Source organism: Epinephelus lanceolatus, chromosome 17 (assembly GCF_041903045.1).
Source record: "Epinephelus lanceolatus isolate andai-2023 chromosome 17, ASM4190304v1, whole genome shotgun sequence".
Lineage (NCBI taxonomy): Eukaryota > Metazoa > Chordata > Actinopteri > Perciformes > Serranidae > Epinephelus > Epinephelus lanceolatus.
In genome coordinates, this window is record NC_135750.1 from 31,567,165 (window position 1) to 31,588,261 (window position 21,097).

The 21,097-nt window shown below is 42.5% G+C and overlaps 1 protein-coding gene across 1 annotated transcript in view; it reads left to right on the plus strand.

Annotated features, from left to right (window-relative positions):
- dntt (deoxynucleotidyltransferase, terminal) overlaps positions 1-21,097 on the plus strand; it is a 120,416-nt gene that overhangs the window by 58,582 nt on the left and 40,737 nt on the right. The window contains exons 9-10 of the mRNA XM_033613582.2: positions 10,237-10,485; positions 10,916-10,999. Of these exons, the coding sequence (XP_033469473.1) occupies positions 10,237-10,485; positions 10,916-10,999 (333 nt within the window). The remainder of the gene's footprint in view (positions 1-10,236; positions 10,486-10,915; positions 11,000-21,097) is intronic.

Sequence of the window (21,097 nt, forward strand, 5' to 3'; positions counted from 1 at the left end):
CTGATATCTTTCCATGGAACATGATGACACAACATGTTTCAGCAAAACCGGATCTCTGTAGGCCAATGCAAATGCATTTTGGACAATATCGCTTACAAAGAAAGTACAGTCCATGACATTCTGTAAGAAAAGAAAAAAAAACCAAGGGAGAGGATTTGTCAACACAGTTTTCTCCCTCAGATAAATGCGTAGTTGGAGAGGGTCATGAGAGGAGACAAGTGTTTGATGAAGAGCAGGACTGCTCTGTCTAGTCTAGCTGTCGGCTTCTTTTTGTCATCACTGGGTTTAAAAATAAATCCCTCCGTCCCTCTTCCATCCACACCTCCACATGCCTCCACTCCTTCAGCGGTCCATCCAGACGATAATTACCTCCTACTTACTGTATGTTATCGCGGGGGAGCTCTCACCTCTTGCAGCCACTTACGTTCACTATAGGTAGAGGGAGCGAGGCGAAGGTGTGAAAGTATGTGTGAATGTGCAGGGATAAGGTAGAATGGATGTGAGACAGTGAATTATGCGGGCAAGGGCAGGTGTTAAGAAGGCTTTAGGAGCCTAAGAAGAGACGTTGTGATCCAACCGGAAGCTTTCTTCTCAGCAGGCTGGATGGAATCGGGATGCAGAGGGGACCGGTCTGCGGGGACGAGGACACAAGAGACAATGATTAAGTGGAGGTAGCAGAGGTTGACTCTAAGTCGTGTAACCTTGTCATCTGCAATCAAGCCCCTTGGGGCCCACGTGTCTTCACTCAGGCCTAATATCACAGGCAGTTCCTGCACCCCCTTCAGCACCCCTCCTCAGCCTGCAGGGAGTTAAAAATACATCTATCTAGAAACGTCCTTGTAAAAACGGGTTCATCATTTTTTTTCTCCCCCTCCCTCCGCCTGCTGATATTCTGAAAGCATAACTTGGGGGCAGAGGCAAGGTCAGCCACCGTGCTTCTGTGGCAGACAGATGAGATTCAGCTTGGCCCTGGTAATTGCAACGGAGAGACGGAGAGGGCCATGTTTCATCCTCCATCCATCTATCATCTCTGTCTCTAAATACTGTATAAGTGCAGCTTTCTGAAGGCTGAGCTCTTTTTGCACCGCCACCATTATAATGCCATTCAGCTCCGGCTTTATTGTTCTGCATTTGGTTAGAGTCGATACGGTTAGGGATCGGAGAGTTTTCCCTCTGGTTGAATAAGTGATTCGGGCAGCACTGTCCATACGGCCGAGGTTATTTTGCAGTCACATAGAGTTTGTCACTTTTGGACCTAAATAAAATCTGAGCACTAAAGGCTACTTTGACTGACATTGAGAGGACACACATACAGACACACAAACTGCCGCACTTTAATTTCAGCCATCAGTCTCTTTCATTCCGCCGAAGCTCCGAATCAAAGTCGAAATGCAGTTCAAACGGCCCTGGCTAACGCGTGCTAATCTGCGACTTGAAGGCAGGGTTTGAAGTCTCTTTCCGTGAGTCAGAGAGATTGCGAGATGAGATCAGAGCTCTTTGCGTCCCTGACAACATCATGTTCGTCCTCTGGATGCAGGTGGCCGCGGCTGCTGCCTGCTGCAACCACTCATCGCTCCCTCTCAAGAAAAGACCCTGAGTAAATAATCACATAGAAAAAAAATAAAAGCTTTTTTTTGTCACAATTTCAAAAGTCGTGTTCACTTGACTGTTTCTTTTTTCAGTGCTCCGAGGCGAAGCTTTGGGGAAAGATTATCTTCCCGCTGTCCTCCTCTGTAATTCCCTCTGTAAACAGTTCTGGTGGAATAAGCTTACTCTCAGATGCTCGCTGACATTACCTGCTGCGTGGGAGATGATTACAGAGCGCTATTGGGCTAAACAGCCCCCGGCGATGCTGAGACGGGGAACTTCATGACATCTCGTTTTTGTGCTGGATTTGTGAGTGTGTGTATCAGACAGAAAGACAGAGACTGAGAGAAAGAGGTGTGACTACTGGGTGTGTGTGTGCGTGTATGTGTGTGTGTGTGGAGGCAGGAGGGCCGCAAACCACATCGAACAAAGGCCGTCCGTTTTCAGGTGCTTAACAGCTCATGCAACTGTCACTATAACTCATTAATACTTTCCTCTAAAGGCATCAAAATGATTCAAGGCTTAAAGAAATACACTGCCAGGAGGGACCGGAATATCTGCCAGAATAAGACGCGACCTACATTCGCGGCCTCGTGCATGAGACGGGTTGCAGACCTTCTCCCACAACTTGTCTCAAGTGTGGCTCGCGGGGATTTTAATTTCAGATTAGTCAGTGTTTAAGTGCTTTTATGCTGTCATTCTGGCCTCATTATCTAAGTGGGGACTGTCACTGCCTTTAGCTAAGCCATTACTGAACGTAAAGGGGGACGTTAAGAATCCCTCTCCCTGCCTATTATTGGAAGGTGAATGGTTATCTGTAATTGCGGAGGCGGAGCGGTCCAGGGGTTGCAGCAGAGGCTGAAATCAAGAATTTTTGCCTGCAATTGCATGACAAACGAATCCACCCCAAAGATAATTAGAGGCGAAAAAATGAGGAGGCGGCCGGCGATTTCTTTTAGATCCACTTTCCGTGTGTCACTCAAGGTTTTCACAGTCACCACCTTGGATTTCTTGCTACGTCCTCTCACAGTGCCCTCTGGGAAGTCCTCATCTGATATCTTGTGCAGTTCAACGGTCGGCAGGACTGTTTAGTAGTGGCTATTCGGGCGATGCTGACTAGGTGTTTAATGCTTTGTGATTAACCTCAGTCATTGGCTGGATGGGCAGAGTGGCTCCTCGCTACACTCGCTTCCCCAATTATTGCTCTTTAAGGAGAGTGCAGCAGATTTATGGCCAGTGAGAGGAGAGCGGTATCCCAACAATTACGCTGGGCGCTGGAATTAAATTGACAATTTGTAATCTTAATCGCCTTAACACTCCTGCATCCAGGGAGAGGCACAATCAGCCAGGCCGAGGCTCGGAGGAAATCAATTCACAGACTCTCTGTCTTTTTCCTCCCTCCGCTTTTCTGCCTTTCCCGCTATCTTCTCGTCCAACTATTTCACACTCTCTCTTACAGGTTGAACGCTTTATTCTCTAAGTCTCTCGCACACACTCCATTTCACTCTTCTCTACTCTTATGGCTTTGTTTTTCAGTAGTGCTCCTCTCTTTTTCTCTTCTCTTCAACACACTGACATCTTACTTGGCAGGGATTTCATTATCTGAGGAGTGGAACCATTTACCAGGGAATGGGCTTCAGCCATCTACTATGGCTGACTAGAGGTTCGTGTCTCTATTAGATCTTCGGCCATCCCCCTTTTTTTTTTTTTACCATTCCGTGCTCAAATTACACTGATGACAAGTCTGAGCAGATGTTCACACAGGGGTCCGTGTCCTTTTACTCCATACTCCTGCGGCTACCTCTGAACTAAGTTGTGACAAAAAAGATTTTATTTTTTTTATTTTTATGAGTTTTAACATGATTTTCTGTAACTCTCAAGGAGGCTGTTTTTATATCAATACCAGTTATGTTGTGATTGCCAGTGTGAGTTTCTAAAAATATAAAAAAAAAATACACAAAAAACTGGCTAAAGCATGCTGAGAGTGCTAATAGGAAATTTGCCTACAAGCAGTGACAATTTTGACAGGGTCAGAAATTAGATCCAACTTTGGGCCAGGCATTTTTTAAGCCTTGTTAAATATGGGGTGCAAACATTGTTTTACTGGCTACGGAAATGTACAGTTCTTTAATTTCTCAGTGTTTTATTTTTTAGTATACTATTTCTTTTTTTTTTTCTTTTTCTTTTTTTAAGATTATTTTTTGGGCTTTTTGCCTTTAATATACAAGACAGTGTGAAATGGGGAGACGGAGAGAGTGGGGGGACGACATGCAGCAAAGGGTTGCAAGCCGGAGTTAAACTCGTGACCGCTGCAGCGACGCATCACGTCGCAACGAGCAAGAAAACTCTGGATGGAGTGTGAAAAAATGTCCAGATATGAGTCACAGCAACATTCAGGGAGCACATTGAGGCCTGAGCGAGCCTGAGCGAGCCTAAGCAACGGCTTGCTGCTGCTCTGAAAATAGATTGGAGGTGCCCAAAGCTTTGCTCATGTGAGTGTGTTAACATGCTCAAAACGACAATGCTAACATGGTGATGTTTAGCAGATTTAATGTTTACCATGTTCACCATCCTATTTTAGTGTTTTAGCATGCTAACACTTGTGAATTAGCATTAAATTCTAAGTACAGCTGAGGCTGATGGTGATGTTGTTAGTTTTAAAAACAATACAAAAGACATGTATATCCCAACTTCCAGTGGAGCAGGTGCTGAACCAAAGAAACGTCTGACAAAGTAGAAAACAAATAAGTCTGAGGAAGAATCGTAGCTGGAAACATCACTCAGCGTTTAAAATCCTTCTAAATGGGAGCCGCTTGGTGTGTAGACTTATTTGTTTTCTACTACACTGGTAGTTTTGCAAACTACTTTAATTAAAAATCAAAGTTTTATCTGTAGTAAGTGCATCCAAAGAGAAAAAAAAAATCAAAATGAAAACAAACAAACAAAAAAACAAACCCATAAAACAAAACAAAAAACAAAGCGGGCAGAACTCTGCAGCCTCTTCAGTACTAGCTGTTCACACAAAAAAAAAAACCCTGAAAAAATCAGACCATCCACCAGCCCACTAGACATCCTTTAAAGAAAGTTCCTCATTTAGTCTTTTAAGATGGCAAATATCCAGCTTCGTTTAAAGAAGCATAACCTTGACTCATCCATGTTCAATACCTCCAGGCATGTATCTAAACTGCCTTTTATCTGCAAGATTTTAAAGAATCTGGTTTTAAAGAAAGGTGCTCAGTGGTGCTCAGTGAACGCAATGACGTTTTGTAAGAATCACAATTTTCTGAACCACACAGCACTGAAACTATTTGTATTAAGTGATCTTATGATGGATTCAGAAACAGGGAGGTGATGTGAGATTACAACATTTGGCCTTTAATGATCCCAAGGTTTTTTACTTGGCTTCAGAGAGGGGGGGGGTGTCTGGTTTCTCTGTGGCTGTGCTCTGAGCCTGCCTGTCAAACAACAGAAAAAGTGACTGTGGTGTACTCAATGACTCAATTCTAGGTCAGACAGTGGGAGCAACAGTCGTCCTTGTCTGCCAGACACTTCCACACTGACAAAATTCAGCCAGTTCTTCCAGTAAAAACTTTTACTTTAATATATTGACATCACCTCATTTTTTGGCAGATGTAAAGGACTGAACTTCTCTATTACTCATGACAATAGGGGAGTTGATTTAATGTTTTAAACAAAAGCTGAAGCTCATGGTCTTTTAACAAATACATTAATTGACGCATTTTACTGTAATTGTGCTTTTTGATCCAAGTTTAAACCTTAAGCAGTATTCCAGTCATTTTTTAAAATACAAATTAAAACATTAAATGGCTCCTGCCAGTCAGTGACAGAGGTAATCACACAGGCTTCCGATATCCTCTCTTCTTGATTACCATAATGCTAATAAGGCATGACTCAGGTCTGGTGAAATCCTCAGTGATTTTGACGAGGAGAGACCATTTTATTCCAAATGTGGCATCCTCACTTTGGTGACAATTAAGGAATTAACAAAGAGAGATAAGGCTGATCAACACCTTGCTTACAGATTATACTTCTAGCCTTCTAGCCAGTGCACAGGCTCTGATCTTCAGTTATAGTAGGGTTGTTTTTGGCTGCTCTGAAGTCTGGGCTAAAGATGAAAGGTGACCGGGTTTTAGCTGTCAGGGCTCCTGGGTGCCGGAACTGTCCTCCTTAAAGTTGCTTGCCAAGGCTCATGCAAAACGGCCTTTTCATATTTCAAGTGCATACAGTACAGGCCAAAAGTTTGGACACACCTTCTCATTCAATGTGTTTTCTTTATTTTCATGACTATTTACATTGTAGATTCTCACTGAAGGCATCAAAACTATGAATGAACACATGTAGAGTTATGTACTTAACAAAAAAAGGTGAAATAACTGAAAACATGTTTTATATTCTAGTTTCTTCAAAATAGCCACCCTTTGCTCTGATTACTGCTTTGCACACTCTTGGCATTCTCTCCATGAGCTTCAAGAGGTAGTCACCTGAAATGGTTTCCACTTCACAGGTGTGCCTTATCAGGGTTAATTAGTGGAATTTCTTGCTTTATCAGTGGGGTTGGGACCATCAGTTGTGTTGTGCAGAAGTCAGGTTAATACACAGCCGACAGCCCTATTGGACAACTGTTAAAATTCATATTATGGCAAGAACCAATCAGCTAACTAAAGAAAAACGAGTGGCCATCATTACTTTAAGAAATGAAGGTCAGTCAGTCCGGAAAATTGCAAAAACTTTAAATGTGTCCCCAAGTGGAGTCGCAAAAACCAAACGAAACATGTGTGCCAAAACGAAACTGGCACACATGAGGACCGACCCAGGAAAGGAAGACCAAGAGTCACCTCTGCTTCTGAGGATAAGTTCATCCGAGTCACCAGCCTCAGAAATCGCAAGTTAACAGCAGCTCAGATCAGAGACCAGATGAATGCCACACAGAGTTCTAGCAGCAGACCCATCTCTAGAACAACTGTTAAGAGGAGACTGCGCGAATCAGGCCTTCATGGTCAAATAGCTGCTAGGAAACCACTGCTAAGGAGAGGCAACAAGCAGAAGAGATTTGTTTGGGCCAAGAAACACAAGGAATGGACATTAGACCAGTGGAAATCTGTGCTTTGGTCTGATGAGTCCAAATTTGAGATCTTTGGTTCCAACCGCCGTGTCTTTGTGAGACGCAGAAAAGGTGAACGGATGGATTCCACATGCCTGGTTCCCACTGTGAAGCATGGAGGAGGAGGTGTGATGGTGCGGGGGTGTTTTGCTGGTGACACTGTTGGGGATTTATTCAAAATTGAAGGCACACTGAACCAGCATGGCTACCACAGCATCCTGCAGCGACATGCCATCCCATCCGGTTTGCGTTTAGTTGGACGATCATTTATTTTTCAACAGGACAATGACCCCAAACACACCTCCAGGCTGTGTAAGGGCTATTTGACCAAGAAGGAGAGTGATGGAGTGCTGCGGCAGATGACCTGGCCTCCACAGTCACCGGACCTGAACCCAATCGAGATGGTTTGGGGTGAGCTGGACCGCAGAGTGAAAGCAAAGGGGCCAACAAGTGCTAAACACCTCTGGGAACTCCTTCAAGACTGTTGGAAAACCATTTCAGGTGACTACCTCTTGAAGCTCATGGAGAGAATGCCCAGAGTGTGCAAAGCAGTAATCAGAGCAAAGGGTGGCTATTTTGAAGAAACTAGAATATAAAACATGTTTTCAGTTATTTCACCTTTTTTTGTTAAGTACATAACTCCACATGTGTTCATTTATAGTTTTGATGCCTTCAGTGAGAATCTACAATGTAAATAGTCATGAAAATAAAGAAAACGCATTGAATGAGAAGGTGTGTCCAAACTTTTGGCCTGTACTGTAACTCTTACTTAATTTAGTGTTAATATTTAAGCTATAAATGCTACAAATAATACTGTTATTAATGGGTTTGGAGAATATTTTATGAACTGATGTGTGTCTAAACAAACTGATACAACATGTACCAGACGCAAGCATTTTAGAAAGAAAAAGATTTATAAAACCCAGTAAACATAAATGATCAGTTTCCACTCAAAAATGTGTTTTCTTCCATTTATGTCCCCTAAAATGTCTGACCTTCACTATCCTGACTTGTATCTGTGTAAAGTTTGTCACTAGAGAGGTGTTTTCACATTCCTCTTCTGAAGTGGCGATGTCTGTGCACTTCCCTGAAATCTATGATTAAAACGTTCGAGGGGCAAGCTAGATTAGGTACGTCAGTATTACAAAAGCCAATTGCTGTCTAATTAGAAAACACATATCAACAAGGGAACAGCAGGCCTCTAGCAGTGCAGGTGAGCCTTGCTTCCAATTGACCTATGGCTAAGCCACGCCCCCCTCCACTCACTTGGACAAACTATCAACATTCAGTGACCGGCGCTAGGACAGGTGTCACAGTACACGGCATTTCACAGGAGGCAAATGATGATTCTTGGGGACATAACGATCAGATTTAATTCAGAAGTAACCACAAGGGCCTAAACTACACATTGGAGGGATATATTAATCATTTTATTGTTGACAAGGTCGATGAAAAGCTTTAATTACAAGCCAAAATTTACAGGTCACAGTGTACGCTTGTGAACCGCATCTCGTTGCCGTCACCATCAAAGACAACAAGTTAAAGTACCACTGAAGTTAAGGTTTTTGGCTCAGAATATGAGGAAAGGATAATGGCCTTTTTATCATCTTTACCAAGAGTGTCTCTCCGTTAGTTTGGTGCTACAGTATTTACATTGAATCATTCAGCATAACGTTTGCCAACCTTTGTTATCTCCGCAATTACAGATAAGTTAATGAAGCTAAGATCCAGAAGTTAACATTAGCTTAACTAGAGCCCTTTGGACAACAGCTAACAATGATGCAAGATCACCAAAGTACAAAACTAGAACAAAATAGACTAATGAACTCCCAGCAAACAAGGTGACATGATAAACACCGCAGGAGCGAACGTTAGGCTAACTTTAGCTAACGTTAGCTAGAGATGTTAAAGATAACTTTATATTTCTTTGTTGCCTCAAACATGATGTTGACTTACCTTAGAACAGATGTAGACATCCTTGTTAATCTTATTCAGGTTGAGTTGATGTTGTGGTCTAACGTTACCGCACAACTTTATCCAAAGGAGACACTTTTCTCGGTTGAGATGTGGTTTAGGAAAGGGTAAAAAATACACCTCGTCACCCAGCCTCTCAGGATACCTTGTGTCGGAGTTGCATGTACCCCATGCACACCGTTTGAACATTTTTAAACTTCAAATCTCTGAAAAAAAATCATAAAACCGAACAAAACTGACTTTCTGTAATGCATTTCAATGAACGTCCATACGAGTGTATGGGAATGGCTGTACGCACTGTGATTGGCTCATCGCGTTTGAGGGCGGGACTTAGCCATAGGTCAATTGTTTCCAGTAGCCACTTAAGGTATTGCAGTGGGAAAAAAAGCAATTTCTCCAAAGATCACAAGTGTAAAAGGGACGTCTGTTAAACTGTTGACATGATAGCTTGAACTACAAACAAGGCATTTATGACTGTTTTTGTTATGAATTTTTGATCCATGAATGTAGTTGTAAGACTTTCATCGGGAGCTGAGAAAAATGGTTTAAAAATCCGTGACGTCATCATGTAAAGTCTATGAGCGAAGTGGTTACTCACTGGCAGGGCCAGCAGTAGAACAACTGCTCATATTCAGTGGGCCACATACTGTAGAAGTAAACCTGGCAACTAGAAACTTTTTTGGCGTATGCACCAGGCAAGCCACTCCTTTGGAATGAATAGGCGCCATCTTATCATCTGGTCCCTGAGTTTTGGGGACCTCAGAATTGCATCTCTGCTTTTTGCAGATGATGTGGTTCTGTTGACTTCATCACACTGTGACCTCCAGCCTGCACTGGGCAGTTTGCAGCTGAGTTTTAAGCGGTGGGATGAGAGTCAGCACCTTCAAATAGTTGTACAAGAGTGATGGTAAAATGGAGCATTAGATGGAAAGGTGGTTTGGCAAGGAGTCTGCAGTGATTCAGGCACTACGTCGGACCGCTGTGGCGGAGCTGAAGGAAGGAAGGCAAGGCTGTCAATTTACTGGTCTATCTACATCCCAACCCTCATCTATGGTCACGAGCTTTGGGTAGTGACTGAAAGAACGAGATTACAGATACAAGTGGCCGATATGAGTTTGCTCTGTAACAAGCTAATAAACAACATAAACTATTAAAAGACGCTAACCAAACTTACCATGCTCATATGTCTGCTTGTTATTAATTTTGATGCACAAAACTTCTCATATGAGTCTGACAGAGGCTCAAACACGTAGGGTTGAAATTCTTCGATGTTTCCTCTAATGCTAATGCTAGCCATCTTGAGCCAACTTTTAGTGCAGCGCTGGAGAAAACGGAAACTGAAAGTGAAAGCAAAATCTACCGCAAGCAGCAGTGGTGGGCGGGATGGAGGCCACATCCAAAATTTCTCAATGAAGAAATTTTTTATGTAGGAAAGCCATGTTAAAAAACATTTTAATAGATTAATTAGTAGTAGTAGTAGTCGTAAGTAGTAGTAGTTTTACATACTTCACAAGATGTCTGGAGGGGGACTTTCATTTTTCTCTCTTCACCAGGGCATTCTGCTGTACTGTGAATACCAGGCCTCCACCTTTGATATAGCAAAGCTTCCCAGCTGCAGGTTTGAGGCCATGGACCACTATGCAAAGTGCTTCTTGATCCTGCGGCTGGAGGGCAGCCAAGTGGAAGGAGGTCTCCACAGAGCCGAGGGGGACAGCAGGGGCTGGAGGGCAGTGCGCGTGGACTTGGTGTCGCCACCTGTGGATCGTTACGCCTTTGCTCTCCTGGGCTGGACCGGCTCCAGGGTACAGTATGAAGGATTATACAGACTGAATGGCAGCGAGAACTAGCTGTAGGTGAAATCCATGGGTGAAAAAGAAAAACGTAGAAGTTACTGTATTTCATCAACAGTCATTTCTTGTGTGTCACCACCATGTCATAAAATGTTGCTTGGATACAAGAACCACATCAAGGTTGAGGTAGGCTTTGGTATTCTGGCTCTAAGGAGACACATTTTAGACAACTAAAACACCTTCAAAGAAATTTGAAGGTATAAAAAAGTCAGTACAAAATATTATATAAATGTCTGGTGTGAAATACCTTCTTTGTTACGGGATAAATAGGTAGAAAGTCCTTCAGGAAAAAAAAATGTATTCAGACATCCCTCTTTCCTTTCAGTGCCATAAAACTGACAAGTAAAACATATTTCAGACTATTGATTCTTTTCTTTTACAGCAGTTTGAGAGAGACCTGAGGAGGTTCGCTCAAGTGAAACGGAGGATGCTTTTGGACAACCACGCCCTGTACGACAAAACCAAGGTACTTAGTGCAACATTGGATACACAGCAACTGGCACTCATTCCTTGGTCAATCAGCTCATAACTTGCTTTGGTTTTAGTTGCAGTGTACCCCAATCTCAAGTATTCACAGCAGAGAAAAAGTATCACAACATCCATACAAACTTCGGAAACTGCTTCTGCTGCATACACCACTTCTCTGCCTTCCACCCATATGCTCAGTGTTCCCGACTGTGATATTTTCAGCAAAAGATGGCCAAAAAAGCAAAATAATATAAACAGCTTAACATACAAGCCGCAAGTAGAAGCACAGTATTCATCCAAATGATTTCTTTGAGGATATGTGTTGGATTTGATTGTGGATTTTGAGCTGAGCATCCCTTAAAAAGTTTTTATACTAAACTGGAGGTTACTATGGCTACCACTACTGTCAAACAGCATTAGGATCTCTGTGAAATCACTAAATCACCCTTTCTTTCAAAAGGGATCAGTTTTTGGTGAATTATTGCAGAGTGTATTTCTCCTCTAAGCTTTACTTTGTCATTTTCTTTGGGTTTGAGACTTTTTATCTGTCTGAATTTATTCAATACAATTAAGACAAACCAGAGGCATTTGAGTTTGTGGGGATGGGACCTGCTCTAAGCTTAATTAAACTAGCTAGGTAGCTAACAATTCTGACAGAACCAAACATAAGGTGCAACCAAAATGTCTTGTTAATCAGATTTTAAAACTCTGTTGTACTAGTGTGGTGACCCTTTCAAAACATGCCTGTTCAGATCCTGCTGATTGCTTGGCCTGTGGTATTGCTGCTTGCAGCTTTCTCAAGAATCACTCATCCAAGCAACTTTACACTCAACAGTGCTCTTCCTTGGGTCCTGAGCAATACATCTGCCATGACATAATTGTGTCCCCTAGCAATGCTAGAGTATACACACCATTTTGGTGCAAAACCTCATATGATGATTTAATGGCCTCGATGGAATCAAAGCCACTTCCTCTACTGCTGCCAATAACAAAATTCCCAGTTAGGGAAAAGCTGGAAAGTAAAGCAAGATGGCGCTTGCCTGGGGCCCCTAAATCACTAGATTGCAGGTTGCTGCAGATTGCAGCTACTCACAATCAGAAACACATAAACATTAGTCGCTTGCTTTGACACAACCACCACGATTATAAAGAATGGGTTTTATTAGAGGAATGAGGTATCTTGCCTACAGTAATGTTGTTAGTATTACATGTTAGTATGGCAAACTTACAGAATTTGACTACTGTAGGCTATCTGCATGTGCTTGTTGACTCCAGGGACATAAAGAAGACTCTGGATGTAACGTTAGCATCTCCAGCATCCAGCAGAGTCAGTCTGTAGAGTCCTGAAGCCCTGACCTTGCTGCTGCACAGAGCGCTGTTCACTTCTTTAATCAAAGTTTTTAAAATATTGAACGTGTCCAAACTGCAGCAAATTCGTCACTGCACATCCTTGGGTCCCTGGCAATATACCCACCAAGTGTGAAGTAGATCGGATGAATGGTTCTCAAAATATGCATAGGGACAGAGAGACTGACAAAGGGGTCAGTGCTTTATAATTAGATCACAGTTGTATTGTAAGAGCATTTCACTTAAGTGTTTTACTGTGTGGATCTACCATGTGCTTGTCAATGAGGAAACAGTTCAATGCTTTTGTAGTAGGAAGACAAAGGGCTTGATTTTCAAACATCATTTCTTGCTGATACATATCCACTGTAACATCAAAGAGGCATAAATCAACATAGTCAAGCTCACAGCCAATCTGTATGAGATAACGTAATTTTCATGCAACTGGCAGTTAGCATGCTAATATCGGTGCTAGCTCTGCTACCACTCTCAGCCCCCTGACTGTTGCGGCCCCTCGAGAGTGTTCCTGACGACCCCTTTTTTTAACCATGCCTCCTGAGCTCTGGTCAATTGTTTCTCCAAATGGGGAAGGGAATGGACACGACACCAGACCTATTTGAATTGCTGAAGTGTTTTAGAGATGCACAGTAGGCGGTGATTCAGAGGTCTTAAGCCAGGCCACTCTGAGGGAGGATGCAAGCAAAATGCTTTCGTCTGTAAGTTACTGTCGGTGAAAATTTGAAACCATAAACTTGTCTTCAGTTGAGAAATAGAGAAAGAGAAAGAGCAGTGAGTGCAAAGGCCATTTGATCAGGGCCGTTTTCCACAGAGTTTATATCATCAGGTAGGATTTTTCTACATCTCTCCTCTGAGTGTGCACTCATGAATCTACATAGTGAATCACTGCCAAAGCTTTGGTTAAGGTTTTTGAAGCGATTAGGGCCAGCATGTTGCAATACCACAGCATGAGAAAACTTAGACGAATTATTTCAAATTATTCGATGCAATATGTGTTTCCACTCTAAGTGAGCAGAAAGTTGATACTGGAGCGAGAACAACATTTTTAATTATAGCACAGTGCTTAGTGGGAGGTGGGCAGGGTTTGGCGGGCTGTATGCAGTGCAATGCTCCATCAAAAACACTCACAAACGAATGCACCATATATATATGACTGCATCAAAGCAGGCTGAGTGAACAAAATCCACCCTAATGTTTTAATATATGAAAGCGCAAGCTTGTTAACGTAAAGGTAATTGCACTGGGGAGTCCAAGGTTCATTTACACATTTCCAAATTAAATAAACCACATCTTACCTTACACAGTGATATAAAGGCAAACAGTTAAGCAGAGAAAATCTATTTACACCATAACTTGTGCAATTTAATAACCAATTAACTGTTTGCTTGCCTGCAATGCCAGAGCTAATTAGGTTTCATTTAGAAATACGTTGCATTTGCTGGAACCATCTACATAATTGGCTTCAGGAAGGATACAACAGTGGGTAGGTGTGTTTTCATCCAGGACTTGAATGTCTCATGCAGAGGTGGTAATGCTAAGTGTTAAGATAAGGTGTCATAATTGGTAACCTATGACAAAATCAGACCTTCAGTTGTGGCAGATGAGATTATTTTTAGAGAAGTCATATTCTACATGTGACAATCGGGTTTGACAATAAGTGCGATGAGCTCGGAGGCAGGGGTGACAGATAGCAGCTACATTTACATTTAGAAGGAAAGTAATTACATGCACATTACACCGGTGTGGACACCGCCCAGGGTGATAGAACAATCAATCATAAACAATTCAATTGAGTACAAAGAAATAACACATGGACTTCCGGGGATGTCTCACAGACATAGATATCTGGTTGAATTTACTGTCCCTCCAGGATTTCGCAATGTTGCAAATCCAATAATTAAGATGAAGTCAGCCAATCCCCATGAATTCTGCTTGACCTTGCAATTTTGTCCAATCACTGCAACTTGACAGCAAGTTTGACTATTAAAATCTCATTTTATTATAGCGCTGCGTGCAATGATGTGTGATATGCAGCGTATCATGAGACTACTACTGTGGGACTGGAGCTCTGTGCCAGGAGTCGAAGACACACAGTGACAGGGCTAACTGTTAGCATCACATGGCTAACATTACCTAATGATTGATTCCCAGTTGAGCCGTTTTGCTGTCAGTGTGAGATTATCTCTGTCAGATGTTAACCACTGCTGCAGGGCTTCTGCCGAAAATGTGATGAGTAGTGATGAGATCATGTTGTGCTGTCTGGGCAGAAAGAGAGTAGAAGGAGAGCCTCTTAAGGGGACGATCATTCAGTGCTGTGTCGAATGACATCGATACACCCCACCCCCCCAACCATTACAAATAGATTCTACCTCTGTGGGAAACACTGAATGCTCATAAAAATTCTCTCCAACTCCAAGACAGCATCACAACTATTTTTGCAGTTTTTACTTTTCCCTGCAATTTAATTGCATAAAACTACCTATAAACATTCCATCATGCATCAACATTTTTGAGAAAAGCTGCCATGAAATTAGGCTTTTTAGGCCACAATGATAACAAAAACAGCCTGCAAAATCCCAGAGGGACTGAATTTTGGTTGTGACATCAGGTGACCAAAATTCAATGTCAGGATGACGTATAATGCCAACATCAATTTGACGTAGAATACTGACGACAGATGATGTTGTTATTTGGTTGGTTTTAAGTTGTGTTGGGAAGTAACAAAAATCCAATCCAGAAAAATGAAATTCTAATGTTGTCTGTCCAACATCATGTTGACCTCTAGTGCTCACTGGGTGGACCCAGGGTGAGTGTGAGTGTGAGTGAGATGGAGGCAGCTGCCTGGAGCCTGGTCAGGCTTTAAGATTAAGTTATCTTCTGCCTTTTGTCTAGAAGTGGTGAAATTACAGCTCACAGCAACTTATTACAATGCAGTCTCTGGCTTTTGTTTGTTATCTAGTGTTGGCTAAAAAATGTTGCACATATCTGATCCGTTGTTAGTGTAGATGGCACACATAAGCTCAGAGGGCTAGTTTGTCTTATTTATAGTACTTGAACGTCACTGCCTATCTGAATGTCCTGGAAAACCCCATTAAAACTCTCAAACTCCACATGGCAAAAAGGAACAAATAGTTGAATATTTGTATTGAGCAGCCAAATCTGATTTGACTGACATAACTCTGAGTTGGATACAGCCCTAAAAGAAATACAATAACATACACATTGAATAATACACTTTGGTAATTTACATTACAATTAGCTAAACAGCGCTGATTTGCTGATTTACATTTTCTGTGCAGAGAGCAACAAGTCGGGGAGTTTGAATATCCTGCAATATAATTAGGATTCAGCTAACTGAAAACAACCAAATGCTTAAATGCTTGTTTTAAATGTGTTGATCAGTTGAGTCACTTGTATTAAATCTAGTCATTTGTGTGTCATACATCATCCGGAATTTCACGTCCTCAGCTTTCTTTTATCCATACGACTCTGTGATTTACAGCTATCAGGCAGTGAGTCGCACTCCTGAAACCACAAGCGTGTGAGTGCAAACTTAAAAAAAGATTGACACGACTCTTCAGCTGAAGGACTCAATTATTCAGCAGGGAAAAGTTTATAGTACTGACAAGACGACAACAAAAATTCCAGGGAACCATCAATCTTTGTGACAGGCGTCGCCGAAGCTCGTGTTTATCCCATCCTCGCGACTATTCATTGCATCCTGTAAGGCGGCCCCAGCTCATTTCCAATGCATAGGGCAGATCGGCAAGACGTTTGAGTTGCGAGCGGAGCGGGAGAAGGGTGTAAGGCGTATCAGCGCAGTGGATCGACAGGGGAGACACCCTGTCACCGCAGTGTCCCGTCAGCAGCTCCCCGGGGACAGAGGTCAGAGTCGGTGGGATCACAGGGGTGGCAGCTTCCTGACAGATATTATACACAACCAGCCAACTCAGATGGTGTTTATTCAAATGCAAGGGCAGAGCCAGGCTTGCTGACAGTGCAGCCATCCGTGCACTGGAGTGGACAGGAGGATATCACACACACACACACACAGTCAGTCTTACAGAAATCTTGCATGTGTTTGTTAGAGTTTGATGAGGTGCGGAGGTACGTCAAGTACTTTGAAGAAAAGTAGATTCTACAGAGTGAGACGGGTGAGGAGATGTGAGAACAACAGGAGATTTACAGCACATAGCTATCAGCCTGTTGGAGATTTAAAAGTGCAAGGGAACAGGCCAAACTATTTATGCATGCACACTCACTCACTTAAGCAGCACCATCACTTCCCGGGCTAGTTTCAAGGTCAGCGGAAAGCTTAACGGGGTACATTCAGACAGAATCGAACCACAGTGTGACCCGTTTTTCATCCTCCGCTCCACATCACAGTCGTAATTAACACAATGAAGATCAATTAACTGTCCCGGTGTCTGTCCTGTCACTGCCTGCACACAGCGCTGACTGTTCGCTATGAGCAGGAGAGGAGGAGTGTCCGCCTTTTTTGTCCACGCTCACCGACGTAAATTGGTTGGACATACGGCCGAGAACAGCGCAGCGATGGCGCTTTCATCTCTTTCGTGTCCCTCCTAATTTGCCAGTGGTTTTGGAGAGATCCTCCTCTTCTGCTCTTGTGATTGGTGTCAGAGAAACAGGGGAGCGATGAGCACTGATGTCTGATTAAAGGGGAGACATCCAAGCTAAGGACCAAAGGCGGTCATTTAGAGGACTTTAATCTTGTGGGCTTCAGAGAGGCTCTCAGCGGATACATGCTGGTCTCTGTCTTATTATAAAATGCTTAAAAAAAGCTAATGATCTCCTCCCAATTAAGAACAGGCTCAGGGGGAATCCTCGAATCGCTGTGGGAGGGGGCTGGACAACTGTCACAACGAGACGCAGTGACTTGGGGTTCATGCAGGCCAAACATGTTTCCATTTGGAAGTATTCAGATTGCTTGCACAGGTGAAAATGATGTAATTTGATCACAGGTGACACCAAAGGAACAGCAGTGAAATGGCTGAAAGTGCAAGTTCTGGTCCATAGTGGGAGCATTATCCAAACCAATTACAGGAAATGACCCCACAACACAACGTTTTATGGGTGTCAGGAGATGGGTGTTGACAGCTGGAGTTCCTTGTGCTCATAAAGCCTCGCATAACAAAATGAACAGGGTATAACCTGTGCTGAGACTATGGGCTGAGGTCCACAGTTCCCACTGCCCTGAAAGAAATCACAGCAATACTGAGATGCTAAGCTAGGTCTTATTTGCCTCCACCATTTTCTCCTCTTTCTCCCCCATTTTCGTTTTATCTGAAGAACTATTTGGATTAGGTGATTTGTCATAGAGGCAGTTTTAACACTGTTATTTGATTGTTTCATACAGACACAGAGGTGGACACAGTGGAAACACCCGCTGGCCTGCTACACATTTTCTGTTTTTTTTCTGTTCTGATACTTTAATGAACAAATTCCACGAAGTGCTGCAACAATAACTTCCATTAACTGATTAGACAAAAAAGAAGTCTCTTGCAATTTTGATTATCAACTAATTGTTTAAGTACTTAATCGAGCTGTTAGTCTCCATTGGCTCCTGAGGGAAATGTCTAGCTCTTCAGCCAATCCAATCACCAGAGAAAATGTTGGCATTGAATGTTTCTGCAAACCACGGATATGTTACATTTGCATGTTATTAAGTAGCAGATATATTGAAACTAAGGTTTCAACAATGCTGTTGTTAGGTTTAGGCACAAAAATCACTTGGTTGTGAGACAAAGAGGTTTTTGAAGATCATGTTTTGGCTTGAAATACCCTGTATGTGGGACACCATTACCGCCAGAAAAGCAGCGATACCTTATGAAAAAAAAAACAACCACTTTTGTGCCTAAAAAGCCGTCGAAAAAACAGCGACAGGTTACAAAACATCCTTGTTGGGTTCTGGGAACACAGTAATGACTCACAAAATCACAACTGTTTATGTTTTTTTGTTGGTCTTACACTCAGTGGTCTGCAGCTTGGCAGGCATCCATCAAGACTATAAGGATGGACAATATGTCTCCACTTCTTCACACTGTACAAAAATGAAGCCAAAGTATTGCGGATACAGCTGCAGCCACCTTGCCTCTGTGATATCGTTTGGAGCAAGAGTCTGCACAGCTGTGATTGGGCCCATGAAACTGCGATAGTCAATGGCCAGTGAAACACATTTGCCAATCATGACATCACACCCCCTTTTTAAACCAAACTTATCAGAAAGATGAACGCATGAACATGACAGAATGACAGAACCTTTGGGAGAGATGTATTTGACGTGTTTTGTTTCTTTGGCCCATGTCCCATTGGCTAACTTGGAGGGGGCGGGGTTTAAGACCTATACCGCAGCCAGCCACTAGGGGATCATTCAGATGAATTGGCTTCACTTTTGAGAAGCTGTCATGACCTCTATCTTTATATACAGACTATAGCCCTGTTCACACTGGACCAGTATTACCTGGGGACCTCATGAGATATATAACAATAGCGGAGGTCGTCTGTAATCTTAATTCCATGCAAACCTGCCATGTTCATAATTTTTCAAGTAAACTTTCACTGCAAATTACCCTACGATATTTCACCAAACACAAATGGCCTGTGACAGTCTTAGTCCCATGTGAATTGGCATCTCTTTGGTTTGGGGTCATATTCGGGTTTTCTGTTTTCTCTGTGCCTCATTTGTGCCTCTTTACTGGTCGCAAGTTATGGAGGCTGCACTGGCGATTATAAATGAAAGTTTTGACAGCTTTTTGGGTGCAGGAGGCTCATCTCGCTACACAGCATGGAGACCTGTTCACAGAAAATTCTGTTTGTTTAACCCACATATAAAAGAAAAAAGGAGGTTAACATTACATCACTGCAAGTAGTGCTGTGTAGTGTTTCGATGTTGTGCGTGGTGGGGTTACAAATGAGACCTCAACGCTCATCATATTTATATATGGCAGTAAATTTGAGTAAAATGCAGACTTCCCTTGCCCCGTGTGAATGTGCTGCATGAAACACAGACATAAGGGAGTGACTTCTAAATCACATGAGGTCCCCTGATAACACTAGTCCCATGTGAATAGGGCTTATGGCTGAAACCTTCTACAGTAAAGCTCTGAGAGGAGCTGCAGGTTCAGGTGATAATACTCAGTTCAGCACTGTGAGCAACGCTTTCCACATTGTCACATTGTTTTCACATTATGATTTGATTCATTGTTATATAATTATAGTTGCAGCCAATTTTCAACCCCAGTCATACTGGCAAGAGCTTTCTGATTGTATAAATGTATGCTGTAGCTGCATACATTTTGACTTATCAAAGTAGGAAAATCACAGGTGTTACTGATAACATTAACTCTGGCTCTGCTCTATTCAAGTGTCTCAGTAAGTCATGTGCATGAGCCAGCATGCACAATACCAAGACCTGAAGCAGTTAAGTGGAATTCAGCCATCATTCATTTTATTATTCACACCTGTGCTTTTCTGCTACGACAAGATGAAATGTCTTGTGTGAAAATGACCTTGAACCTCAACCATGATGTGGAGACATTTTGTGTGCCCATCTTGGTTCCTGTGGCTTTTTTTTTTTTTTTTTTTTTTTTTTTTTTTTAAGAAAAGCTCCTGCTGTGGAAAATTGATTTTTTTAAATAAAGAACCCACTGTGTCAGTTAGGTTTATTTGTAATTGGTCACTCTGAACCAGAAAATCTTTCACACCCTGGTGTGATCGATATGACTGCACCTCCACTGTCAGGTTTGGGTTGGGACACCCTGCTAGCAATAACTGACATCTAGGCGTCCTCTGGAAATACTCTGCTGACTTGTAGTGCCACAGGCACTTACAACCAGCATCGGTATCTGGCCACCACAGTTGAATTTTAACTGTAGGTCTGAGGGAGTGGTTGTTGGCTGGGGGAGAGGGCCGAGGGAGGGAGGTGGGTCTGTGTGTGTGTGTGTGTCTGTGTGTGTGTGTGTGTGTGTGTCCTCTGCTGTAAGTCTGAAGGTTTGTGATAATTAATATGTGTAGTGGACTTGATGAATGAGGACAGGTGGAGGATTTCATCATGCCTAGACAGACTGACTCCCTCCCTGGGCAGGAGAGATCCATGACCTGCCCAGCACCTCGAAAAAAAAACACACCCCTCTATGTGGCAGGATCTACCCTTGAAATTTACTCTGTGTGTGTGTTTTTGTGTATTTGTGTGTGTGAATACTCAGCGGTGCAGCTCAGGTGTTCCCAGGCTGCAAACCAAAGTACACCTGTTAAAAATGTGTTCATGTAAATGTAATTCGTTGTCGTTTGTTCTGCCTGTTTATGCATACTTTGGCATAACGTGTGCATAAAGCGTGTTATATACTGTGCGTGTGAGTGTGTGTATCAGTATGTGTCTTTCTCAGAGGGTAATTACTCTATGTCATCTGTTGGAGTGTGATTAATGAGGTTCTGGTCAGAAGGCAGTGTGCATAGATGTCCTGGCTTTGGTCCTGAAGCATAGTTACTGATATGAGAGGACTATTCATATTCTCTGTACCTGACACTCCTCTGGCTCTACATCAGACCAGAAGTAGCCAAATTTTGTCCCAAATAGAGCAATTTGCCTATATTGTATCATGAACAAAAAGAAACTCTCTATGACATCTTAGAATTAGAAAATCTGCTTTACACTTAAATAAACACTTAATTGTTTTTCTCATTTTGTATTTCACTTAAATGTAACATTTGTAGT